This window comes from Natrix helvetica (assembly GCF_964273705.1).
Source record: "Natrix helvetica genome assembly, chromosome: 1".
Taxonomy (NCBI): Eukaryota; Metazoa; Chordata; class Lepidosauria; order Squamata; family Natricidae; genus Natrix; species Natrix helvetica.
In genome coordinates this window covers 318,222,298-318,234,129 of record NC_138548.1, presented here as the reverse complement: position 1 = coordinate 318,234,129, position 11,832 = coordinate 318,222,298, and the positions used below count along the sequence as shown (strand labels likewise).

The 11,832-nt window shown below is 37.7% G+C and overlaps 2 protein-coding genes across 8 annotated transcripts in view; one reads left to right on the top strand and one right to left on the bottom strand.

Moving 5' to 3' along the window:
* Positions 1-78: 78 nt before the first annotated feature.
* Positions 79-10,801, bottom strand: MBD4 (methyl-CpG binding domain 4, DNA glycosylase). Of its 6 annotated transcripts, XM_081937800.1 has the most exons (8): positions 10,283-10,535; positions 9,344-9,435; positions 7,158-7,988; positions 3,543-3,617; positions 2,585-2,719; positions 1,572-1,721; positions 831-934; positions 79-291 (listed from the first exon to the last, which is right to left on the bottom strand). In XM_081937800.1, exons 3-8 carry the CDS (start codon positions 7,897-7,899, stop codon positions 211-213), a joined length of 1,287 nt encoding a protein of 428 aa, XP_081793926.1. In that variant the 5' UTR covers positions 7,900-7,988; positions 9,344-9,435; positions 10,283-10,535; the 3' UTR covers positions 79-210. The 6 variants fall into 6 exon arrangements, with proteins under 6 accessions (XP_081793926.1, XP_081793929.1, XP_081793925.1 ...); XM_081937803.1 differs by lacking the exons at positions 9,344-9,435; positions 10,283-10,535 and adding an exon at positions 10,779-10,801; XM_081937799.1 differs by lacking the exon at positions 9,344-9,435 and having other exon boundaries at positions 10,283-10,534.
* Positions 10,620-11,832, top strand: part of IFT122 (intraflagellar transport 122) — a gene marked incomplete at its 5' end in the record, with an annotated part of 83,473 nt that continues 82,260 nt past the window's right edge. For both annotated transcript variants that reach the window (XM_081937788.1, XM_081937787.1), the window contains one exon: positions 10,620-10,876. In XM_081937788.1, coding sequence (XP_081793914.1) covers positions 10,620-10,876 — 257 coding nt within the window. The remainder of the gene's footprint in view (positions 10,877-11,832) is intronic.

Below are 11,832 nucleotides of genomic sequence, written 5' to 3'. Positions count from 1 at the left end.
TTACACTAAACAAACTTCGGTATTTAAAATTTACATTATCAAACGAGTGAAAGTAAGAAATGTCAATTGTGAGCAAAATTATATAGAATAATGGAATTTAATAAATTATTTACAGGCATATAAAAGGAACATGTATATTTATAGTTAATAAAGTGGGATAGCAGAAAAAGCAGTTTAAAAAGTGAGAAAGGGCCAAGAGATTATAGAGAGCTAATAATTAAGATTTAATTTCTCATGGTTTTCCGACAGCCAGGAATGATAAATGTTCAATTTGTGGTCTTGTGGCTGTACCTGAAAGAGAAATGAACATGTTTTTACCTCATCAGTACATAAGTGATATAATGTCAATCCATAAGCTATTTTGCACTTTTAGTGTAATTTCATATTTATTTGCTGAAGTATAAAAATTTCCTCTCTGTCATAGAGCAAAAGTGATTATTAGCGCAAGACCTCTCAGATAAATATGAGAAAAGTGTGGTCCTGTTTTATTTCTTAGGTTGTAAGACAACCCAGGCGGATATTAAAAATACTTTGCAGAGCTAATGATTGTTGTTTTTAAGACACATTAAGGACAAAATGCAAAAAGAATATTCAAGTCTTAGTTTAAAAAATTCTATCTAGAAGAGCATAATATTCTGTTATTTTCTGCAGTTCTAAATCATATAAACCATGTGTGTAGCTGTAATTATAACTTGTATTATTTCTAAGTTACAGATTGCTGTAATTAATATTAGTATATTAATTATATTAGTATATTATATTAATACTGCTGAAATTAATAAGGCTTCCCATGATTTTCATTAAATTAAGAACACACAAGCATTTATTACCTCTTTCCATTCATTCACACAGAAAATTCTGTAAGAATCATTTCCATATTTTCCAATCCCGTGTAATTCAATTGGATATTTCCACTGCTTAACCAAATATTCATCTAAGGAACAAAAGATAAAGTTATAAAAAGCTGGACTAAATTCTATTGGTTTTAAGTTTATGAAAAATTACTTATAAGACTTTAAAAGTAATTGCTCATTTATAAAATGCAAACTACAAGAAATCAAAACCTTGATAAATTAAAGTTAGGAGCTTGTTCTACTATCAGTAGCTAAACAAAAATAGAATACTCATAAATAACACAGATGGCATTTCACTTCTATGTTCAAATAATTTATCGGTAAATCCAAAAAGGACGTATTACTATAATATTCCAATGCCAAACTTTCCAAATGGTTTTAAGAATGGCAAACAAAAATCAATTTTAAAAGTATCAATACATAAACAAAAAAAAAAACATGAAAAAGTTCATGAATAGAGATTATAGAGATTGTGTACATGTGTTATTTTGGATCACAATTTACAAGAAGTTCTAAATGGTAATGATTTCAAATATATGGAACAAATTTCCACTTCGTGTCTCAATCATGAATGTATTAAGAGGTCTTTGGCAAACTATCATTCCTCAGTTTTGGTCTTCCAACCAAAATAAGAAATACAAATACTGATATATTATATAACTGTATCAATGTTTTATGAGATAATATACATGAAACATGGAATAGTATAGATATTACCTGAAAATTTGACAATGGTCTTTGCTCTGAGTTCATATAGGCCAAGAGGTTTAAGCAATTCTGACATTTCTTTCCAGTTAGTAGTTCTTGCTACATTTGGTGAAGGATATTTCTTAAAAAATTCCCACAGCACAGGGATTGCCATCTTTCCTAAGCAAAAATAAGAAACTGTGAACAACAACATGTGCACTGAATTTGAAAAGCTGGCTGCAACTTCTCAAGACAGATTTTTCTGCACAAAAGTAACTTGGCACAAACCTGTTGACAGTTTTTAGCCTTACTGATATCTTACAACTTACATACAGGATTCACAATTTCCTACATGTTAAGTAATTTCACTGACAGAAAATCTGTGTGGTGTGAAGCAGCCCTATGGTTTATATTGTCAGTATGGTCATAACTTCTTCAGCTGATTTTTAATCTATATATGCATATGATCCAACCAAACTTGTGTGATACATTGAGCAAATGTCACTACTGAATTGCTACCATTTTAGTACCCTATTTCTCTGAAAATAAGACCTCCCAATAATAAGCCCAATTGGGCTTTTGAGCACATGCGCTAAAATAAGCCCTCCCCCCCCAAAAATATTGCAACACAGCAGCAACCATGAGGTGACCACCCTTGCCGCCTCCTGCACCTCAAAAATAATTAAGACCTCCCTGAAAATAAGGCCAAGTGCTTATTTCGGGGGTCAAAAGAAAATAAGACCTCGTCTTATTTTCCGGGAAACACGGGTAGCATTAATTCACTTTGCATAATTTAAATTCAATACTGTCCTCTTTCTGGTTCTCCTCATCAGCCGGATGACAGCCTTTTTCTTAAGGAGAAAATCCACATTCACTAGCAATACATCAGTTTGGATAGAGCCACTTATATAGCACTTTATAGCCTGGGAACTTTATGCTTTAACTTGTTTGCAAAATGTATTGCACATGTCCTAACAGCACCACAGGAAAGCAATTCCATGCATGGAAATTCGAGAAGTGGCCATGATTGCTCTCTTATTTACCTGAGGTTTTGTTCAGAAATATAGTTGCAATCAGAAGTTTCCATGGATCATGAAACAGTATTTCCTGAACCAGATTAAAAGGAGAACGAGGTGGAGTCCATTTCCTAAAAGCTTTCCTTCTTGGTGGACTTGGAGCTAATACAAAAAAAGTGACCATAATTTACTTTTATTGTCTACAATTACTCCTACAGATACAAAGACAGTCTGGGTTGCTTTTTCAGGTTCTAAACAGAGGGAGATCGGTTGCATCAAAAATCTGCTTCCTTCGGACGGTGTTTAGATGCTTTTGTTAGACTGGCAATATATGAAGCAAAATATGCCAACAGTGTTATAACTTCCCTTTTCTCTTGCAAAGGCTGAAATTATTAAGAACTATGGTTAAGTTTGTTTTAATGAGAACAATCAGAAGCTATGTTCTAATCCTCAATCAAATTCAGTAGCTTCCCAATTCTTTTTAATAGTAGAGAATGATTGTTTGTTTAAAATCTAAATAAAACCTTCTGTTCTCACTATTCATGAACAAAATCCCATGTGCCAGTGGATTGCTCATAATGGAAACAATGGTTTTCCATTACATCTGAATTCAATCAATGTAACTGACCAAATCTCTTTAGAAGGGATGATTTAATACACAGTAGTTTATTCCCTTTATTGTATCTTCATTGGAAACCAAACGACTATTGATATAGTTAGTGTAATATATTTGAAATTATTCTGTTGTTTATAAGTCATCCATCCAAATATTATCCATATTAATTTACCGGTACTCATAAAGACAACTATTTTATACTTATTTCAGGACATCTCTGCTTACATTTTACTAGGCAGGTATAAAAACATTTTAATTTGCTTCCACATAAATATGATTAACATAAGACTGCAAATCCTATTAAAATAATTTAAAAAAAAAAAGATTGCTAATTTTCTACAAAGCATTTCCATATAAAACATTTTTTACCTTCTTTGACTAATTTTCTGGAAAAATATGGACTGGTTTTCCGCCTTTCCACTTGGGTTCTTTGAGTACGTCTCTCTAATTATAGAAAAGCAAAATAAAAAATACAAAAGCAATAAATAATGTAAAACTTTTAATTATGCTCTTTGAGGACAGAAGATACACACAGAACAATAATCCCTTTCTGCAATACAGATAGTCTTCGACTTACGACCTCAATTGAGCCCAAAATTTCTGTTGTTAAGTGAGACATTTGTTAAGTGAGGTTTGCCCCATTTTACGACCTTGCTTGCCACAGTTGTTAAGTGTATCACTGCAATTGATAAGTTAGTAACTTGGTTGTTAAGTGAATCTGGCTTCTCCATTGACTTTGCTTGTCAGAAGGTTGCAAAAGTGTGATTGCATGACTTTGGGACCCAGCAAGTGTCATAAATACGAACTAATTGCCAAGTATCTGAAGTTTGATGACATGATCATGGGAATCCTGCAAAGGTCTTAAGTGTAAAAAACGGTCATAAGTTACTTTTTTCAGTGCTGTTATAATTCTGAATGGTCATTAAACAAAACTGTTGTAAGTTGAGTACTACCTGTACTAGCATTGCTTCTTTGATTATCCAGATCTGGGTTTCAGGAAGAAGATAAGTTATGTGGGTGTGTGTGTGTGTGACATTGTTTCCCTTTTCTTCACTCCATGCAAGTATACCTAACCTCTAAGGCAGCGGTTCTCAACCTGTGGATCGTGACCCCTTTTGGGGCCGAACGACCGTTTCACAGGAGTCGCTGAGACCAGCGCAACTCTAAAGTTTAGACTCCACCTCGCGTTCCTTGAAATCCTGCGGATGGGCTCCCATTCACACAATGAAAACCAGCTTGCTAAAAGTACCATAAACCATGCACAAAGGAAAAGAGCAAAAAAAAATGCAATGCAAGATAACAATTTTAAAAATGATACAAGTGGAATTATTATTAGAAATAAAATGCAATAGAGAAGATATGTATGAAAATATAAAGTTGGGTTTCTTGAAATGCCACCCCGAGAACCCATCAGAGAAAGTAAATAAGCAAGGGCAACAATGGAAAGGAGGAAAGATGAGGAGGGAAAGGAAGAAAGGGTAAAGCAGAGGGAGTAAAGAAGGGAATCAAGAGTGGGAGAGAGGGTAAGAAGGAGGAGAAGAGGAAGGGAGGAAAGGGAGGGGAAGAAGAAGGGAGGAAGGAGGAGGAGGGAAAGGAAGAAAGGGTAAAAGCAGAGGAAGTAAGGGAGGGGAATTAAGAGTAGGAGAGAGGGTAAGAGGGAGGAGAAGAGGAAGGGAGGAAAGAGAGGGGAAGAAGGGAGGAAGGAGGAGGAGGGAAAGGAAGAAAGGGTAAAAGCAGAGGAAGCAAAGGAGGGGAAGTAAGAGGAGGAGAGAGGATAAGAAGGAGGAGAAGAGGAAGGGAGGAAAGAGGGGAAGAAGAAGGGAGGAAGGAGGAGGAGGGAAAGGAAGAAAGGGTAAAAACAGAGGAAGTAAGGGAGGGGAATTAAGAGTAGGAGAGAGGGTAAGAAGGAGGAGAAGAGAGGAGGAGGAGGAGAGGAAAGAGGGGAAGAAGAAGGGAGGAAGGAGGAGGAAGGAAAGGAAGAAAGGGTAAAAGCAGAGGAAGCAAAGGAGGGGAAGTAAGAGTAGGAGAGAGGGTAAGAAGGAGGAGAAGAGGAAGGGAGGAAAGAGAGGGGAAGAAGAAGGGAGGAAGGAGAGGAGGAAAGAAGAAGGCAGAGAAGGGAGGTAGAGAAGATAGGAGCAAGGTTGTTGCAAAATAAAATGGGGTGGCAAGAAAGTGACCCAAACTGTATTCTATATATTTGTAAGAAAATAACGATAAATGATTAATGATAATGATATAATTAATGGTAATTATAAGAGTATATTTGTGAGAAAAATAAACAATGCACGACATTTGCCCAATAAATTAAGGTTAAGCTTACCACCACCACCAAGGTTAAGAGCACTTCTGCAAACAACCCCAAAACAGGTTGAAGATCCACCCAGGCAGGGTAAGCAAGTTTGTGAATGCAGCTGCAGGCAACTTAGTTAAGGAGGTTGTGGGAATAAAGCCACTGTGTGTCTCTGTGAACAGTATGTGTGTGTATGATTGCATAGCAGCCGAGGTTGTCCAGCCTCCAGGATGTGATTCTTTTCAGACCCAAAATTCAGGAGCAGACAAGATGTTGGCTGCCTCTATAAAAAAGATGTGGAGACTCTAGTCTAGAAAAAGTGCAAAGAAGAGCAACCAAGAGGATTAGGGGACTGGAAGCTCAAACATATGAAGAACAATTGCAGGAACTGGGTATGTCTGATTGAATGAAATGAAGGACTTAAGGGTGATATGATAGCAGCCTTCCAATATCAATATCTATGTTACGATTCATAACAGTAGCAAAAGTACAGTTATTGAGTAGCAACAAAAAATTTTTTATGGTTGGGGGTCATCACAAAATGAGGAACTGTATTAAAGGGTCGTGGCATTAGGAAGGTCGAGAACCACTGCTCTAAGGGATACAGTTAGTCCTTAACATACAACCGTAATTGAATCCACAGTTACAATTTTAAGTCATGCTGGTCATCACTTGACTAACTTGATTTTACAAAAAAATTTGTGACGGTCATTAAGCGAATATCCTTCGTTATTAAACAAACACCATTAAGTGAACTCAGTGTCTGCAATGGGCATTTTTTGCCAGAAAATGGAAGTAAACAGTTGTTTCTGGCAAAAAGTATTTTAAATATGAGTGGTTGCCGAGCACCTAAAATGTGATTATGTGACTACAGGGGGGTTTGGCTTTAAAATCTGGGTCATAAATATTTTTTCGGTTCATTATAACTAAGAGACTGGTTGTAAGTGGAGGACTTACATGTATAAAAGCCAAGAACTACCAAGATCCTTTTTCTTTCATTACAATAATTGTATTATTATAAAAGAGCCTGACTATAAAATACTAATAAAACTCCACATGGTTGGTTTTTAGATTACCTTACAGATCATCTAAGGTGGAATCTCCATGGTCCATATGTTCTGAAGGATGATTGATTGTTTAGAGTCCCATCCTTGCTAGGAATCAAAGGGACATGAACCTAAATTTAACCCTTTTCTGAACTGTCCATCCTTTGGAACAACTTCTGCTTTTTCCCCAAGCAGTACTGGCTTTTTAAAAAATTTGTAAAATCAATCCTCTTAGAACAGAAGTGTCAAACTCGACTTCATTGAGGGTCGTATCTGGGATGTATTTGACCTCGGGGGGCCAGAGTGGGCATGGCCAGCTCAACATCCCTTGTGTCGGGGGCACCTGTGGTGACCCGATTGCTCTGCCAGTGAAAATGGGCTCCAGAGCTCCATTTTTGGCTGCGATGGCCTCCTGCAGCCCTCTGCCAGTGAAAATGGAGCTTAGGAGGGCCGCAGGCAGCCCTCCCGAGCTCCGTTTCACTGACAGAGGCACTGCAGGCCGGTCCTTTGCTGTTTCCAGGGGAGTCCTGCGGGTCAAATCTAAGCACCCTATGGGCCGGATCTGGCCCCCGGGCCTTGAGTTTGACACCCCTGTCTTACAGGGTAGGTAATCTAAACATTCTGGAAAATAAATACATAAACAAATACCTTTGATTGATGTACAAGGTTTCTCTCGGCACATCTGGGAAACAGTAACATCCATAGTGGAAGCCCTCTGTTCACTTGCACTCTCTGAAGTCATCACATTTCTTTGCATTTCTACTACTGAAAGGTTTTTATTAGCAGTTGTAGGGATTTCGCTGCAAGAACTCTCAGTACATTTTACTATTTCCATGTTTGTTTGGAAAGGTTCAATCTGTTTATCATTCTGCTCTGTTTTTGGTTCAGACAACAGTTCATCCTTAAAACATATTTTTCTTTTCCTTGAACTTCTTCGGCATACTTTGTTTTCACTGGAATCACTATTAAGTACACACATTTTGTTCTTACATATGGCACGTTTACTGCTTTGCACCTGTTTTTTACGTGCTGATAGACTCTGCCTTTTGTTTTGGTCACCAGTGACATTCCTTATTTCAGAAGATTTTTTAGATTTTCTAATTTGAATCTTCCTTCGAATAGTACTATTTTCATCATTTTTGAAAAAACAGTCCTTAGAAGTATCCCCGGTATTAGGCACATCCTGCAAACAGGTAGCAGGAATTTCTGGCTCTCTATTATCGGATTGAAGTTCCAAGTTACTTTCTAGAGAAGATTTACAGTCTCCGTCACTGTTTCCTAATCCAGGGAGTGAAACTGGACTCCTAGAAATGCAACTCTCAATGTCTATGCCTGCATTTCTGGTAGAAGATCTTTTGGTTCTTAACCGTGTATTCCTCTGAACGGCCATAGTAAAATCAAAATCCTCTACTGTAAGAATTATATCTTTATCCTCTTTAAAGTAATTCAAAAGAGCACACGTTTAGATCTGAATGAGTCCTGGAGCATTGAGAGAAAAACAGTGCGATCAATAAATTAAGTTCATAATTGTTGGGGGGGGGGGGAAGAAACCATGTTTGTAAACAAAAACTATCTAAGCAATCTAAACATTTGCCATCTTTTATCTTTTGTTGTATTGATTTTATTGCAATTTCTTTGATCATTGTAAGAGTTGGTGAGTCAGGAGGCATACACATTTAATGAATTATTAATAATCATAGTCATGGCAAAATAATATAAACAATAAACTACCATTTTGGAAAGAAAAATCGAAACAGTAACACTAGAACAATTTATAAGCACAAATAGTAGAGATGCCAGGGAATTGCCTTGAGAAGCACAATTAAAAGATAAATTGTGTAATGTATAATTATACATTTTATAATTATAATTATTTACAATACTACTACATAGTATAAGGGTCTCTTGCTTGAGCAGGGGTTGGACTAGAAGATCTTCAAGGTCCCTTTAAACTCTAATGACGATGATATACAGAGTTTATGAAATAGATTGAACTTCACCAGATGAACACAGTATGGTGTAGAAATATTAAGCATATTTTGTAAACAATCACAGGAGTTGGTGTATTTGAGAGTATTATATTTGTGAGTATATTATGAGCAGAGTGGAACATGTTAATATTCCTGAAACATAAACGCTTTAAGCATTAGATTTTTTACATATAAAGTACATGGTAGTTTTTGTCGAAAAGTGTCGTGTCATTGAATGATTTCGCTATACTGCAACAGGCGGTATCAGAAGTAGAAATTCAAGAGAGGCAACTGAGAATACCCGACAGAGCAAACAATATATTTTCCCGCAATTCTATCAGTTTGTCTTTGCTTTATAGTATTCTCCCATTCTTCTGGAAGTGTCTGATGATACGACTGGAAATTCTAAAGATACTGCTCCTTACTTCCCATTACACTTCACTGGACTTTCAGTGTTGGCTTCAGGCTTTTCTTTCCTGGGGCCAAAGCTTTCTTCTACTACCGTTAGAAGTAATTCTTTCTCTTTGCTTGTATCTTTGGTCATGTGTGTATCACTTTTAGCACTGTCAATAAATACAACAGGACCAATTTTTGTAAGCCACTCTTTTGTATGGGGTCTTTTTTTAACCTTTTCATAATTTAAAATGGTTTTTTTTCTGCATTTCTTTCAACCATCCTCCTCTACCTTACTTTTTCCCCACATTCCGAGTGAAAGTACTCACTGATATAAGGTAAGCTTTTGCATTGTCACTTATACATATCTTTAGTTCCAAATTTGTCGGTGTTTAGGTATTGGTATGGAAGTCATAAAAAAAACCAATACGATTTCTAATAAGAGATTCTGATTTAGTTTCATGAACTCACTCTGTGACAGTTTTTCCCATCCTGGATGGCTCAATGTTGGGTGGAGTTCAGCTCCCAAAATTCCTCTGCCAATGTGTCCTTTGCTGAAAATTCTACTTGAAATTCAGATATGGAAGTTGCCAGAGTGGAGAAACATTGTTCTCAGAAAATCAAGGTCTTGTTATAAGATCTTTCCTATCATTTTAACAATCCTGCTAAGGTTGGACTGAGAGCAAATTAGCTTAAAGTTGCCCCATGAGCTTCATGGCCAAGCAGACACTTGAATTTGTATTCTCTACTCCTATACAACATTTTAACTAACTGTCTTACAGATTTCCTGCTTAGTGCTGACTGATTATGAGTTTTGGTCGGATCCATCTAATTAAACTAGAAATTGCTAGTAATGCAATTTCTACTTTCATAAAGCAAACGACTTTGCTTCTTCTATATTCTAGAAAATTGCATCTTCAGATACAAATATAGAAATGCAGCTCAATTCTGATGGCAGAAAACAATATTTTGTTAAATGGGTCTTGTACAAAAATAATTGCTAATTTTACACTTGCTGCCATACCAGAGCACTTTTCCCATACTGCAGCTTCAGTTTTTCTTCTCGCCCTTCGGGAAATCGAGGGGGATACTTTGCAGAACAAACAGGCTGTCTTTTCTAGATGCTTCCTGTTATCAATGCAAGACTTGAGCACCGCAGACCAACAAGTGATCTATTACATAAGAGTTTTTAATCCCAAAACGACCTGAGAAAACGGAGACCACCATCCTACCGTGCATGGTACGCTGGGAAACTTAACACGCATCATTGTCAAACGAACGGGTTCCACTTCTATTATGACATCACTGAGACCAAACCAATAGAATAAGCCGATTGGCACAATCTAATAGCTATAATAAAAAAATCCATCTCTCCTTGGTTTCCTCCAGTGGGGGGAAAAAAATCCTTACCTGGTTTCATACAGCTCCTTCTCTTCCTATCTTAACACCACGACTGACTAGCCACACAAGGCGCCAATTCTTCCTAGTCTTCATTGAACGCATGCGCAGTTTAAACTCTTATAACCAGGTCCCGGGGAATAGAAGAGTCTAACGATCCTTTCCTAAGAAGGGGATAGGGTTAGACAGGGAGGAAAAAAAACACAACCCACAAACCACAGCTTCGATGGATCACGCCTCCCCCCCCCCGGTGACGCAAGCGCACTTTTGATATCGTCTCCGCCTCTTTTCGCGGCACTAACTTTCCCCTCTCTTCGGCGGGCTATTGGAAACAGTAAAGGCTGAAGACATGCGCGGACGACGCTGCCGGGGGCTGATCGCGCTTGCGCACGGGGCATTTCTGGGACCTTCGCGGGCGTTCAAAGAGGAGTGCGCATGCGTGTTGCCTTGGGAGGCCGGCTGGCGTCCTGCGTCAATAAATACAAACAAACAAACACAAAAAAGCCACCCCAAAAGAGTGAGAGAGTTGGGCGCCGCCGAGGGCGATGCACCTGAAGGGGACGACATGCGAGCTGCGTTGACCTGGAGGGATAAGGTCGAGCAGTGGTAAGAGGCGGTCCTCTCTCCGAAACGGGGCTGGGGAGGATAACGGGGAAGGGAGTTGCATTTAACAGCAGGAGGAGGAGGACTCTTGAGAAGGAAGAGTCGCTACTACTGTGTGCTCTTTTCATCTTTCCATTCTGCTATGGATTATTTTAAATAACTCCAATATAAATGCATTTATTAAATTTACATAACATATAAGTTCATGAAATAAGAGAATATTGGGGTTGAACTGTGGAGTCTCTCTGAGCTTAGTTGTTTGCTTGCGGATGTTTCGTGACCCAGCTAGGTAACTTCATCAGTGCCTGTCAATGTGGGACTTGCTCCCTGTTTATATAAAGTAGCTTAAATAATAAGGTATGTCTCTCCCGCTTTTCTCTTATGTAATCCCAAATATTTACATAAATGGCTGGGAGTCACAAGGTTTTTGTAGGGTAAAAATGGAAGAAATACCTAAATAAATAAAAAAGTACAGGCAGTCCTTGAGTTACAACAGTTCATTTAGTGACCGTTCAAAGTCACAACAGCGCTAAAATGACTTATGACCACTTTTCAGAGTTATGACCTTTGTAGCATCCCCATGATCATGGGATAAAAACTCAATGCTTGGCCACTGGTTCATACTTTTGACCGTTGCTCTGTCCCAAAGTTGGATGATAACTTTGGTGACCTTCTGATGAGTAAAGTTAATGGGGAAGCCAGATTCACTTAACCAGGTTACTAACTTATCAACTGCAGTGATTCACTTAACAACAAGAAAGGTCATAAAATAGGGCAAAACTCATTTAACAAATGTCTCACTTAACAAATTTTGGGCTCAATTGTGGTCGTAAGTCGAGAACTTTCTGTATACTAATCCACGATTTTCTTAAAACAGAATGAATAAAGAATACGTTAGTTGTATAACACTAAAGTATGTATAATAATTTGGCCGTTAAAATTGTTGGGTCCACACAGTA

Bases quoted from the DNA above. Each gene is read 5' to 3' on its own strand.
- MBD4 (XM_081937803.1), bottom strand. From the start codon at position 7,899: ATGGCCGTTCAGAGGAATACACGGTTAAGAACCAAAAGATCTTCTACC. The intron at 2,720-3,542 runs GTAAAAAATGTT...TTTTTGTATTAG, and splicing joins CAGAAAATTAGTCAAAGAAG to CTCCAAGTCCACCAAGAAGG. The intron at 292-830 runs GTAATAAATGCT...TTTCTCTTTCAG, and splicing joins GTGTGAATGAATGGAAAGAG to GTACAGCCACAAGACCACAA.